At 53.6% G+C, this 13,817-nt stretch overlaps 6 protein-coding genes across 6 annotated transcripts; 2 read left to right on the forward strand and 4 right to left on the reverse strand.

The window, feature by feature from the left end:
• Positions 1–762: 762 nt before the first annotated feature.
• On the reverse strand, positions 763–1,742 carry G647_09557 (uncharacterized protein; the record flags this gene model as incomplete). The annotated part of the gene is made up of 3 exons (XM_008725551.1): positions 763–1,355; positions 1,407–1,544; positions 1,598–1,742. The coding sequence occupies 3 exons, from the start codon at positions 1,740–1,742 to the stop codon at positions 763–765; spliced, it is 876 nt and encodes a 291-aa protein (XP_008723773.1).
• A 548-nt stretch (positions 1,743–2,290) lies between these two features.
• On the forward strand, positions 2,291–2,959 carry G647_09558 (uncharacterized protein; the record flags this gene model as incomplete). Its single annotated transcript, XM_008725552.1, has 3 exons — positions 2,291–2,359; positions 2,416–2,830; positions 2,880–2,959. 3 exons carry the CDS (start codon positions 2,291–2,293, stop codon positions 2,957–2,959), a joined length of 564 nt encoding a protein of 187 aa, XP_008723774.1.
• Positions 2,960–4,820: 1,861 nt separating this feature from the next.
• G647_09559 (uncharacterized protein) lies at positions 4,821–5,984 on the forward strand (the record flags this gene model as incomplete). The annotated part of the gene is made up of 1 exon (XM_008725553.1): positions 4,821–5,984. One exon carries the CDS (start codon positions 4,821–4,823, stop codon positions 5,982–5,984), a length of 1,164 nt encoding a protein of 387 aa, XP_008723775.1.
• A 359-nt stretch (positions 5,985–6,343) lies between these two features.
• On the reverse strand, positions 6,344–6,868 carry G647_09560 (uncharacterized protein; the record flags this gene model as incomplete). Its single annotated transcript, XM_008725554.1, has 1 exon — positions 6,344–6,868. The coding sequence occupies one exon, from the start codon at positions 6,866–6,868 to the stop codon at positions 6,344–6,346; it is 525 nt and encodes a 174-aa protein (XP_008723776.1).
• A 2,390-nt stretch (positions 6,869–9,258) lies between these two features.
• On the reverse strand, positions 9,259–10,753 carry G647_09561 (uncharacterized protein; the record flags this gene model as incomplete). The annotated part of the gene is made up of 2 exons (XM_008725555.1): positions 9,259–10,379; positions 10,432–10,753. 2 exons carry the CDS (start codon positions 10,751–10,753, stop codon positions 9,259–9,261), a joined length of 1,443 nt encoding a protein of 480 aa, XP_008723777.1.
• Positions 10,754–12,635: 1,882 nt separating this feature from the next.
• On the reverse strand, positions 12,636–13,708 carry G647_09562 (uncharacterized protein; the record flags this gene model as incomplete). Its single annotated transcript, XM_008725556.1, has 2 exons — positions 12,636–13,595; positions 13,649–13,708. The coding sequence occupies 2 exons, from the start codon at positions 13,706–13,708 to the stop codon at positions 12,636–12,638; spliced, it is 1,020 nt and encodes a 339-aa protein (XP_008723778.1).
• Positions 13,709–13,817: the final 109 nt, after the last annotated feature.

The following is a 13,817-nucleotide window of genomic DNA, read 5'->3' on the forward strand; positions in this document are numbered from 1 at the left end:
CCCCAATCAGAGCGCGCGGCAAATCTCGTCTGGGCCAAGGCACTGACATTAATCTTTCGATTCGGCACTATGTCGAAATGGCTGGTAGTGTCACAGTGGCGATAGCGGGAACTGACACATGTGAAGCGAAGAGAGGGAGCCATTGTATTGCCAACGATCAACAACCCTGGGGAGCAGTTGCCCCAGCTTGCTTCAGAGGAACGAACATCCGCACAGTAACTACTGTACCTTCTGGCTTAACTCCGCCTGTTTAGCAGACACTCCTCCTGGACATATAACACCGGCCAAGCGGGGGCGGGCCCATTCTCTCGTGAGATTGTTGTCACTACGTGTACGTTATGAACCTCAAGAGGATTTGGTATGTCATGAGAACGTGATGACAGGGGAAACTCCAAGCATAGGCAAATTGTTGGCTAGAATTACTGTCCGTACGCCAGGGAAACCCAGGATGTGGTACCCTCCTCATGTCAGCGTGCGAAGCCGGCATGGAGAGCTTGAACGGGGCTGCTGCAGCCACAGAAAAGTCCGGGGTTAAGAGGTCAGGAGGAAGAGGCTTGTATTTGGACTTTTCAGCCTTGTCGCTCAATACCGTATCTGACTGGTTGCAGCCAGTTTTAGGAGGCTGCTGGATCATAGTGTACACAAACCGCCGGGACAACCCTGGTGAGCACGAAGCCCTTGCTCCGACTTTATTGCCCGTCGGAGAGTTCCGTTAACTCCCTCGGAATCAAGAATTGCTCCATTCGTTTAACTCCCTCGGAATCAAGAATTGCTCCATTCGGGCTTCTTCTTATCGGCAAACGCTTTCATGCCGATTTTCTGGTCCTGACTACCGAACAGGCTGTGGAAGATGCGTCTTTCGTACTCGACGCCCTCTCTAATACCCAGATCTTGACTCTTGTTGACAACTTCCTTTCCCGCGAGGACAGCTACTCGGCTGTAGCTTGCGATCTTCTCGGCCGTATCCAGAGCGCCCTCCAGGACTTCCTTGTTACCGCCGTCGAAGGCTTTGGCTGCAAGACCGTACTTCTCTGCATCTTCCCCACTGAAATTGTTGCCAGTGAGAATAATCTCCATGGCCTTACTCTTGCCAAACGCAGCCGTCAGGCGTTGGGAGCCGCCTGCACCAGGGATGGTGCCCAGTTTGATCTCAGGTTGACCGAAGTTGGCCGTCTTCGTACAGTATAGTATGTCGCACATCATGGCCAACTCGCAGCCTCCACCAAGAGCGTGGCCCGACACAGCTGAGATGATGGGCTTTCGGAGGGTCGTCAAGTAGGACCAGGGCGCAATGAAGTTGTTAACATAGGCCTCAGAAAAGGTCAAGGGTGCCATTTCCTTGATGTCCGCGCCGGCTGTTCATGAGGTGTCAGCTAGTATGTCGCTCCGAATGTGGCTGGTCCTACCTGCGAAAGCCTTGTCATTCCCAGTGAGGACAATGGCACCAATATCATTGTCCTCTTCATACTTCTTCAGTGCTTTATTGAGCTCGCCGAACAGGGCACTTGAGAGGGCATTTAGAGCTCTTGGTCGGTTCAGTGTGACTACTCCTGTTAGCGAGGGGGACATCCCGTGACAATCCTCAAGCCAACCGTACTTAGACCGACGCCCGGCCGGGGGTTCGATACGATGATGTTCTCATAGCTGCCCGATGTGGATTGGAATCGGACCAGACGCGGAAGAGATCGTGGAGCGGCTGAGAGGGCGGTCACTGGGCGTGACAGGAGTCTCAAGGGAGTCATTGTGAGAGCTGAGGAAGAAACTGGCGAGACATAGGAATTGCAGGTGGGCTTCTCAAGCACTGAATATGAAGCATTGGAAGTGGCCGATGACAACCGCAGGAGCCGCAGTTTCGTGGTCCTCGGCTGTGATTAGGCCGAAGTCTCGCCGCGATCCCGCATAAGGATTAACATTAATCCGGGGTTTGCCCCAAACCCCCTTTCGATCCGCATACGAGTTGAGGCGGACGAGGCGTCAGGCGTTGGGCGTGTGGCGCAGTTGGCTCTTGTTTCGAAACCCTCCGCCCGAGTTGCGAAAAGGCTGCGAGCGACAAAAAAAAGACGTGGCTTCAGTGGAGTTGCCTCCCTGATCTTGACCCTTCACTATCCTTTCAGCTTGCTGTTTGTCGCGCGCCGAAACCACCTTTGCGGCACGACCCTCGTTCCCTTCGTGTCTTTCAATCGTCGACTTCTCCGCGCAGCTGCGTTTTGTTGAGGCTCGAAGCGTGTGCGCCAAACCCTGCCCAGCACAGTTTGCGTCTGCTTCCGCGCCACCTGTCGCTGCTGCCAATATGGACGGGCCTGAGCCTGAGACGACACCGTTCGACGCTATCAGTACACAAGGCAACAGGCTACTGAGAGTATGGACACAAAGGAACTCTTGAGCGACCGACCCAGCTAACCTGCTCTTTGCTAGCAATACCAAACGTACCTCGATAAATCCACTCCCTATGTCGCCTACCGATGGTGTTCGACAGGCGCCATACTCGTCCTATTCTTCCTTCGGATCGTCATTGCACAAGGCTGGTACATTGTCGCCTACTGTCTCGGCATCTACCTGCTCAACCTCTTCCTCGCATTCCTTCAGCCAAAGTTCGATCCCAGCCTGTCGCAGGACGAAGGCATTGAGGATGGTGAAGGCTCCGGGCTACCCACGAAGCAAGATGATGAGTTCAGGCCTTTCATCAGAAGGCTGCCGGAGTTCAAGTTCTGGCACGCTGCAACCCGGGCAATCACAATCAGCTTTATTTGCAGTTGGTTCGAGGTGTTCAACCTGCCAGTCTTCTGGCCGGTTCTCGTCATGTACTGGCTGATCTTGTTTTCTCTGACAAGTAAGTTGTACGGCATATTGCTACGACCTACCCACTGACAATTTATCAGTGAGACGACAAATACAGCACATGATCAAATACCGTTACGTACCTTTCTCCTTCGGGAAGGCCAAATACTCGGGCAAATGATGCCGGATTCGATACTAAGCCATGGATGATATGTTATTTCTTCTCAGATGGCGGCCATCACAGCAGAGCTCGGTCAGAAAGGGCATTATGGCGTCACGGAGGACTGTACAGTACGACTACGATCGTCTTGCTGCCTGGGCCGAGACTGGGAGCCATAATCTGTGTCCAGCGAGACTCAGGCAACTGTTGATTGGACAGCATACTAATGTGACGGATAGAACGATTGAGCTCACTTGAATGGCTCGTATTTGCCACGAATCTGAGTCTGAATGAATTCCCTTCAAATTGTTCCTGCGGGTCCCTTCTCGACGCCCTTTGCATCCAGTGGTTGCATATCAGCCACTGTAAGGAGGTCTTGTTACGCTCCTCCTTTCCAGGTCGGGATGTCAATCTTTCTCCTTCCTACCTCGTACCGGCAGGTCTGTCATCAAATGCCCTTGCCCACGGAAAAAAATACGCCAAGCAGATCCGTGGATGTGGACGGCCCAGATCATGATGCAGACTTCCAACGGCACGATGCCGGTGAAGATCCGAATACAGATGGAGATGGCCGTACCACGAGCAGTAGGCCTTGACGGCTCAAGAAGGTCAGCTCAGGCGTAACCCCGTAAGCTCACATGGCCATGCCCCGGAAAGGCACGTCAGCCTCGTCAGGTCGATGGAGACGACATATTGGCTGACAATCCAGGCCAGAGCAAAAGGACACAATCAAGCCGTGCGGTTAAAGGTCCATACTACCGATCAGCTCATTGCGCTTCTTCTTCTTCTTCTTCTTCTTCCTTCTTCTGCTTCTGCTTCTGCTTCTGCTTCTGCTTCTGCTCCTGCTTCTGCTTCTGCTTCTGCTTCTGCTTCTGCTTCTGCTTCCGTCTACGGCGATGATGAGGGCGAGTGGATTGTGCGAGGACTTTGGCTCTCGAGGTGCCTTCTTGTACTTAACTGTACCCCATCTTCGTGGAGAGCTTCGTGCTTTCCTTGCCGAACCAAATTGGCTGCAGCCCCTAGCACTAGTTGGGCAGTAACGATGACTAAACCATTGCTGAGTTCCGGTCAGCCACTGGTGACTTGAAGGTGAGTTGATAGTGAGTGGATGGTGAGTTGATGGTGAGTTGATGGTGAGTTTATGATCGGCCTTAGAGTAACCACGACAGTATGCTGCCATTGACGCCCACAGTCTGAATCTGCAAGTGAAGGACGTGGTAAAGTGAATGATTCACTCTTTGTCTGAAATTACTGTGTACAGCAACTGCCAGCCACCTCACTTTCCTACACTCATCCCTACAGCTCCCTTTAGTCATAGCCACCACAATATGCAGCCACCTCTTTCTGGGGAAAGGTGTACGGCGCAGGTCCGCGGCGCCCAGTAAGTCTTTTCTCTATCGCCTTCCGCATCTGGGAGTGTTTGCCAACAGCATGCAGAATGTCCGGCCTCCCCAGCCAGAACGTCCTCATACGCACTTTTCGATTGTCGCCCTGGCTCATGGGGGCGCATTCATTCCCAGCCCTATCAACTGGCCTTCCAATGTGCAATGGAGTACCCATCAGAGAGAAGTTCGCCGCTCGTACTGCTCGTCGCACATTGGACAGCTGTGACGGCCATTCGCCTGTGTGACTTTTTACTCTTTCCAGAGAGCCTCAAGACGTTGCAGCGCCCCCACCAAACGCTTGAGACGGACTGGTACACTGGCGCGGACACACCTCTTTCGTCACTATTGCAAGCAGGCGATAAAAATAAATCTATGCCCCAAGAGTGGGGGCGTGGTATGATGTTTGGCAACGAATACATATATGCGGCCTCGAGCCTCATCTGCCCTGGGTGAAATGATCCATTCCCTGACAGACGTGCGGCCTTTCGGGGCTCGACATGGCGTCTCGCAGGGGAATCTCCCTGCTCGTCCTCCTTTCGCTCATCTCGAAATCCAAAGCTGCCGTCCACTTCAAAAGCTGGTATGGGCAGTTCAGAGAGGTCTTGCAGGAGATCGTGCAGCGCGATTGCCGGCAAGAGTATCAGGTATACCTCACCCAAGAGGCGCCGAAGGACTACCTGAGCATGACCATTACACCCGTCATCGATTGTATCCTTGGGCATCTGAACGAAACCCGCAAGTCCAACATTGCCGCCGCCGCGGTCCTACTAGGTCTCCTTCCCACCACATTGGGCGGCGTGGGCTCGACGACCGTTGAGGTGGGGCTGGTTGCCCTTCGACGACCGTTTCTCGCCTTTCTGCTGGCAGCTGGCGCCCCGGCTGTGTCCCCGATGCGAACGTTCGACTATGTCGACACGAAGGACCTGCTGGCCAAGAAGCCCGGCACGGCGAAGATCTTGCCCATGGGACCAACTGCGAATACGCTCATCTCTTCCTTTGAGTACATCATGGCTGCTGGTGCGGTCGTGAACCTGGCTTTTGTGAGCTACGAACTCTGCATCCAGACCGTATGCTCTTTTGCTCCCGAGGACGCCTTCTTGCCTGCGCTCTGGGCGTTTCTGGCCATTGCCGTCCACTTCTTTGGCACGTGGTCGGTCTATTTGCGCACGAGGATCGTCCTACTAGAGCCGAACGTGACCAGATCATGGACACAACACATCTGGAGAAGGATATGCGCCGAATTCACACCATCAGCGGCAAGAGAAGTGGCCAGACTGGAAATCAAGGACGAAACATACCTCTATATCTTTCTGAGCTGGTTCACTTCCATGGGCACCGTGCTGCACATTGTGTACGGAACGCTGGTCTTCTCAAGCATCTTGTTCATCTCGACGAGCGACGCCGTCACAGTGGTGGCGAGGTATCTTGCTTCCACGCTGGTGTGCCGGGCGATCGTCATGTATGAATTGAGTGGGCTGAGACAAGTGCTAAGTCAAGCACGGCGTGGTTCTCATGGTGGATCGGAGTTCATACCCTTGCAGCCGCATGCGGGAACCTCCCTGTTTGATACTGGTCGCAGTCATTCATGGCAGAGCAAGACCTCGACTCGCACAGAAGAATTGCATCTGCTCCGCTCAGCAGAAAGACACGGTGAGGTATGATTGGACCAGCCAGGGCCTAGCAAGGAGCAAAGCGAGGGAGCAGCAAGAACCCTCGACGTAGAGGGAGGGAAATACAGGCGAAGAAGGACAGCCAGAGCACTCTTATTCTGCCTATGGTCCAGGTGCAGGTATGATTGGACTGGTCATTGTAAGTCGGAGATGTTGAATGGACAACACGAGCCCAGCCCTTGGTCCAAAGCCACTTGTGCTCGCCAATAGCTTTGCCATCAGATTCTCATATTTGCACACAATTGTCAATCAACGACGAGCCGGTCAGTCTGGGACGGAAGACACCAGGCACTATCTTTCCCTTCCCTTCTTGCCATCTTCAAGTATACATACACCGGTTCCAGTCGCCCTCAATTCTTTTGCCCATCTTGCACCATCATGGCGCCAATCTTCGCCATCAGCTCTCCAGTATCGGACAGAACTCTCAGCAACTCGACCTTCAGCTCCCCAGCGGCGTCGTGACTAGTACTCAGCACAAGCCACGTGGCGAAATCGGTCGTCACCTCGTCACCCGTCTTGAGCACACTTGTCAACTTTCCTGTGAAGACTACCTCGGTCTTGCCCTCTGGCGGACTAGGCATGAGAAAGATCCTATCGAGATAATGTTGCAGATCGACAACCGGTCCATCAGAGGGATTGATCATCGAGTCGTGAAGTCGCCGCATTGCTTCCTTGCCAACCGAAGGCTCCGGTGTGACATGGAGGACGCCATTGGGGTGGAACTGCTCGGCGTAGGCGTAGTCGGTGGACGCCTGGTCCCAGGACGTTAAGATGGAAAGGATGACATTGAGGATTTGAGGAGACACGGAAGAGGCGTTGAAGAAAGTATAAGGATCGCGGTTGTATAGAGTCGGGCGAGCCGCTGGTAAGGTCATCTTAATAGGGGTCCGGGGGGAGGAATATGTTGTGAAGTGACCTGCCTGCCCGCGAGTCGACTTAAAGGTAAAGTGACTAAGTTGGTGACTGAGTGATGTACTGTAGAGGCGAGTCAGGTCGAGTCAAGTTGAGGTGAGTCAAGCCAGAAGTGTGGACGTGTCGTTGCGTTTAAAAGCAGTCCTCTGACCGAGCAGGTGAGCTCGACCATACCGTCTGCCCATGCATCACAGATAAACACTGACCAGTGAGTGAGCTCGTGCACGCGTGGACGCACAAGCGGGGTACTGTACATACATCTCACAAACCTTAGGCGAGCCAATGTCAGACACGAGCATGATTGATCCCAATCCTTTCTCGTGTGACCTTGCTTGCCCAGTCATTTCACGTACACTACGTCGGTGCGTTGTACAGGGCTGTACGCCGCATCGGACGTTGGCGGCCAGGCGGCCAGGCGGCCAGCTGATCGAAGCGAGCTAGCATACGAGGTGGAAGTGAAGGGGGGCTGAACATGTTCTGAGCAGTGTATGTGGCCTGGCGTTGGCAGAATACGGGTACCTAGGTAGGGAAGAGGTCGAAGCGGAGGATTGCCCGTGCTCGTATAGTTGAAGACAGCAGAACCAAGCAGAAGCAGAAGCAGAAGCAGAAGTGGAATAATTGGTGGCCGTGCTTGTATTCTGTACGGAGTATTCCACACGAGTTAATCATGCTTAAAGGAGTCGAGATGTTTGTTCTAATAAGAAGTAAGGACGGGGGACTCTCCTTACTCTTGCCTTTTAGCTCGTACGAGTACTGGACAGGGATATTCGAGCTACAGTGCATGTGGGATACAGTACAATATGCCTCGTGAAGGAATAAGCCAAATTGACCGACTTGGCCGATCGAGTAATTGCGTCGATTGCCCGAGTTGTGGTCGCGTCACGTCACATCACACACATCAGCTGAATCAGAATCAGAATCAGAATCAGAGACCAACGGAAATTCCAGGACGGGTGCTTCCGTACGGAGTGAGTACTATATACAGTGTACTTGGTAACGTGGGACTAGGATGGGACGAGGATGAAGATGAGTGGACCACGCCATGACGGATAGAGAGTACCTACAGCACCGAATGTACCCCATCCTCGTACTCTGTATATACTCCTCGTCGCGGCAGGTGGAGGGGACGGGGGATGCTTAGTACCAGATGCTGAACTAGAACTAGAAGCAGACCAGAAGCGCGCATACGGTGTACCGACATACAGACATATAGACATATAGACATACAGCCCGGGATATTTCAGCTGGAATCCGTCGCATCGCACTACCATCTACTATTTCCGGTACAGATGTATACATAAGTGACCGTTTGGTGATTGGTGGCTGAAAAGAGGGGCGGGCTGACGACTGAGAATAAATGGGTGCTTCAACGCCTTCACTCTGTCATGGATCAGCCAGCTCAAGCCAATCCAGCCAACCCAGCCCAGCCAGCACCTCGAATCTGCACTACTGATCGATGCCAGCAAGTCCCGAGCCTCTAGGCTTATGTACCTAGATATGTAAGGCATGTGTGGGCGATCAGACAGCCTTGCCATCACACGGAGAGGCACGAGGGGCTGCTGTACTCCGTACTCTGGATGGTACTTCGTACTCTATACATCAGATCCAGCTGATAACCTGGCTTAGAAAGAGGGAGAGAGGGAGAGAGAGGGAGAGAGAGGGAGAGAGAGAGAGAGAGAGAGAGAGTATAGACTAAAGGAGGCTGGCTCGCTGATGCGTCCTCCCGCCTACTTAGTTCTAGCTACACTACACACTACACACTATAGAGTACTACTAAGTGGACCGTGTATGTACGGAGTAAACACGACCTGTATCACCGCCTCGTCGAACCGAGCTACTTATCCTACTATCCTGACCTACCCGCGACACGAAGGTCCCAAGATCTGTACCGACTATCGTCGCCCGTGTCGATCCGAGCTACTTGTAATTACCGCATCCTATACACGAAACTCCAAGCATATCCACCCCTCGTACAAATTCTCTCTTTCTCCGTCTCCGTCACAAGCTCTAATTGACATATCATTCAATGGCACGCGGCTTGGATGGGTAATACTCGTAGTATACGGGATCGTTCTTCACCGTTTGCTGAGAGCCCTTTGAATCGTCAAATTAGTTGAGGACAGGTATGTCACAGATAGGAATATGAATGACAGCCAGACAGTCAGGCAAGCAGGCAAGTATTCAGAGGTAGACGGGTGTCAGAATACAACCCGGGAGAGGGTGGGTTGGACTTTGGCAATCAAATTGATCTCCTGTCTACCTGAGTTGGTATTCTTCAATCAACGTGATGTGATGATCATTCCTGCCTCCAAGCACGTGGGCATAGTGCAACCAACCTATCCCTGCGTGCTGCTCACACCTTTTCAATATTGACCGAGTGCTTCTTCTGCATTGCCTCGAAAGTCTGAATGTCCTTGATATCCCCGATGATGGTCCCGCGCCTCTCATCGACGTATCCAATCTTGGTCTCGCGGAAGCCGTCCAGTTCCTTCTTGCACACAGTATTCAAGTAGATCGGGAACACAAAGCTGACGAAGAAGCCAACCAGAGGCACGCACATGGCCTTGTGGTAAGTCATCTTGTCGGCGGCAAGTCCCGTCAGCGCAGGGAACAGAGCACCGCCGCAGACAGACGCCACGATCCAGGATGACCCTCTCTTGGTATGGCGACCCAACCCACGGATGGAGAGCGTGAAGATGGTGGGGAAGATGCAGCTCTCAAAGAACAACACCAACGACAGGCAGGCCACGCCACCTTCGCCCCAGACTCCCATCGACAGTGCGATGAAGACCATGATCATCGTCATAAAGGCCAACAGCACCAGTCGAGGCTTGATAAACATGAACATGCCGGCGGCAGCGAACCGGCCGATGGCGAAGAGAGCCTGGCCAATGGCGTATCGGTCAGAGGCGACAGCTGAGGAGACCTTTGCCGACTCCTCGGTGTACTTGATGAATTGGGAAGCAACCGCCACCTGAGCACCGACGTAGGTGAACTGTGCCGCAACACCGAAGAAGAGCTTGTACTGCTTGGAAAGTGGCTTCTCCTGGTAGCCAGTCAAGTCGGAGCACTGCTCGGCTTGAAGAGCCATGTCGGCATCTGTGACTTCCGGCAAAGGGCTGAAGAAGAACACGACGGCAAGCAGGAAGACGAAGGCAGCAATGCCGACGTACGTCCATTGTACGTGGGACAGGTCCGTCGAGTTCGTGTCCTTGAAGAAGACCCGAGAAGCCAGCAGAGGAGCCACGACAGAGCCGATGGCTTGGAAGGACTGTGAGAGCTCAAGCCGGAACTCGGACAGGCGTGGAGGCCCGCACGTCGCGATGAACGGGTTGGCCGATGTCTCCAGCGTGGAGAGGCCGGATCCGACAATGAAGAGTGAACCACAGAAGCCGGGGAATGACTTGTAAACGGCGGATGGCCAGAACATAAGCGCACCCACACCATAGATGCAGAGCCCGGTGATAAATGTCCCTGGGCAAAGGTTAGCGCCAGGCTTCGGATCGCCTTGATACCGCAAACATACATCGATAACCCCATCTTCGCACGATCCAACCAGAGTATGTCAGAGGTCCAATGAAGTAAGCTCCGAAGTAGGATCCTTGTAGCCCTCCTGCCTTGGCGGCAGTGATGTTGAGCGAGTTCTGAAACTTTGCATTCAACACGTCGAGCAGACCATAGGCGAAGCCCCAGAGGAAGAAGAGGACCGTGACAAGGGTGATGGGGAAGATGGACTGTCTGACAGTGAGGGCCGAAGCGCCTGTCAGGCCCTTGTTGGCCACGCTCTTGCGTCGCTGGCTGGCCATTGCGTCGGCATTGGAGGGCGCGCGTTCGACAGTGTCCGCCATGCCGATGGGATGTGATATGGTCCTTCAAGTAACAACTAGGATAGTGAGGGAGAGTGGTTGTGCTGGGACGTTACAAGCAGGACGCGCACAGCAACTGTTATATGTCGCACCAGGGGCGGGGGTACAACGATCGATATGGGTTCACACGAGAGCGCTGCTGGATGTGGAATGATCAAGAGGATCGATTGCGGAAGAAATGCTGTTGATCGTGATGGAGAGAGCGTCATCTGAAGCGGACGACCGGCCATCTTTATACATCCCGCGATCAGAATGTCCGCCGTTGGTCGAGAGAATTATGCTCTCGTCAGTGCCTTCCAAGGCTTCGGATCTGAAGCGCAAGCAGCCCATGCCCGGGGTCATGTCTGAGTGGATCAAGATGCAGAAAGGATTATTGCTCATAGCTGGGGAGTGCAGCCGACGAGGATCGTGGGCAGAGCTTGACCCTTTCAAGCAAAGCGGTTTGTAAATCGGTCCATTTGGCAGGGGTCTTTGTCGTGTTCGAAGCTGGGGAAGTGGAGAGAACTGCCCAACATCGAGGCGCGCACGCTCGCCCAGATTCTCCGTCTGTCAAGGACGACGTCAATTCGAGCGAGCTGTTACGTGTCTGGGAGCGTGACAGCGCAGACAGGGGTTGCTCGGCCCTTTCGGGACGGCGAAACTATTCACCAGCTTGCATTAGCTTCGGCGTGACTCGAGTTTCGCCGAGCACAAGAACTGCATGCCTGGCACATTGTCACCTGGTGTGTCTCCAATGAGAGTTCGCCGAAGGGTGAAAGCTGAGCTGGAGCTGTCCTGGTCGTGACTGGTGGAATGCTGGGAAGGCGAGCCCGGTGCTTGCTGCCGATTTACCGCAGTGGGCTGATGAACATATGAAGAGGGTCTACCGGGTATCCTACCGACGACACCGTCTACCAGTGGAGCCTCATAGATCGGATTTGTTGCGTCGCATCCAGGTATGCGCGCATTTCAAGCAGCTGCATTCGCTCCGACGCCATGATGGGCGACTGAGGGTCAAGAAGATTGGTGTGGCTTGATCAGAGTGCTGCCACTCCAGGGCGACTCTTGACCGTAGGCTTACTGCGCCCCGTCGTTCCCACGGGTTAATCATGAGAAGAATATGATCTGAACGGCTGCAAACGCGGAAACCGCCAAGGTGAACACGGTAGCCTCGAATCTCATGGGGATAAGACTCTGCGCGGCCATGTGGTATCATCGAATCATGTCAAGCATACGGCAACTGACACTGAACCTTCCAAGCTGCTAAAGATAAGACCGGTGGACCGGAATGAGGAAGATCGCAGAAGATGCCCTAGAAGGCGTCTGGAAGGAGTCTCGACGCCCTTGATGGAGGCATCGGCTCTGGTAAGGCGGAAAGTGGACAAGATATGCGAGGGATTCGCCGACTGCTCTCTGATTCGTTGTTGATAGCCGGTCGGCGTTTGGATTTGTGCGAGGCTGCACCTCAGAAATGAGCGTGGAGAATTCCTGCAGCAATGCGCTAGCATTTGCAGAGGGAGCTGGATGCGATGCCTTCTGCGATGCAAGACCATGCAGTCACATCGTTCTGGGCCGAGACCATGATTGTGGAACAGCATGAAGACGGCCATTGCGAAAGGAGAATCTCGCAGTGCATTCTTTCAAGGTTGGAAACGCCGCCGGGCTCCGGTACTGATGTTTCACTCCACATCTTTCGTCGTACAGGTGCTGACAGATCTGCAGCATGCAGCAATCAGCAGTGACATCCGGGTGTGCTCCATGCTCTTGAATTTGTTTGTCGCTTGGTCAGGAGGATACGAGACCATTCCTCGGGTCCGGCTGGCTTCACCAACGAGCATTCAACGTGCCCCGACTACTTGCGCGAAGCATTGCACGAGATGACCGCTCATTCTGCCGTCTTCTTGGTTTTCTTTGCTTTTGACCTCTCCACTCCGTCTTCGTCCGTATGCTTCCTCTTCTTCTTCGACCGCTCGACTGTGTTCTCTTTCGGCGCGACAAATGCTTGTTCTCGCTGTCGCTGCTTCTCTTCTTTCTTCTGTTTCTGCTTTTCCCGACGTTCCTCCTCGCGGGCTCTCTCTTTGGCGTGTTTGGCGAGGAAGAACTCGCCACTCTCAATTTGCAGGTCGATTTTGCTCTTCTCTTGTGGCGGCGGAAAGGGCGTATAGACCTTTTTAGACTTGTCGGTGACCTTGCGCGGCTCATGTCTCTTGCTGAGCGTCTTCTTCTTAAAGTTGGGCAGAAATCGGTCCCAGTTTTCGTTTTTCAAGGCAGGATCCTTTGCCAGTTCACGCTTGATCATAAGTTCTTTCACGTGGTAGATAGGGTGGATATTGGCCATACAGTCTTCAACCACTCTTCTGACCTCTTTTAAACCCTTATAGCCACCCATGGCGCTGACGGTGTTTCCCTGCACCAGGATATAGGTATTCGTGAGGAGTTCGAGGGCTTTGAGGGTCGACCCATTGGGGCCGAGAAGTCGTTGACGACGCTTGACGAATCGCTCCTTGTTGCGAACCAGACTTCTGATCTTGATCACGTCGCAAGCCACATCATCCTGCAGTATTTTGATGGCCTGGGGAGCAGGCACACTGCGAGCCAGCAGTTTGATGAGATCCCTAGCATCCAGGATCGAGGCAGGATCGAATGTTTTCCTGGTTGTTCGAACTTCCATGCGGCCTTCGACCAAGTCGAGTGTGCATGCAATGCCCCTCTTCTCCAACGCCTTTGTGATCAAAGGCCACGCCTCTTTCAGATAGCGCTCGCGATATTTGGGAAATAAACATGCGAACGATGACTCTTCCGCAAAAGTGCCACCGACGTTGTCCTCGGGTTTGAACTCGTCGACCTAAAGAGAAGTCAGCAGTTGATAATGGCAGACCGAGACCCGGCAGTGCAGACCTTCCACTTGTCTATGTCGTCCGTGTCCCACGGTTTGTCTTTCTTGTGCGTCGATGGCATGGCCGTTGCTGTTGCGGAATGCGATCTATGGGCGTGTATGAGAGGTGGAAGTGGCAGTCTACAGTCTCGACAGTAACGTTCAAAAGATTTGCAGAGTACGGCTCAACCT

Source organism: Cladophialophora carrionii, assembly GCF_000365165.1.
Source record: "Cladophialophora carrionii CBS 160.54 unplaced genomic scaffold supercont1.10, whole genome shotgun sequence".
Taxonomy (NCBI): domain Eukaryota; kingdom Fungi; phylum Ascomycota; class Eurotiomycetes; order Chaetothyriales; family Herpotrichiellaceae; genus Cladophialophora; species Cladophialophora carrionii.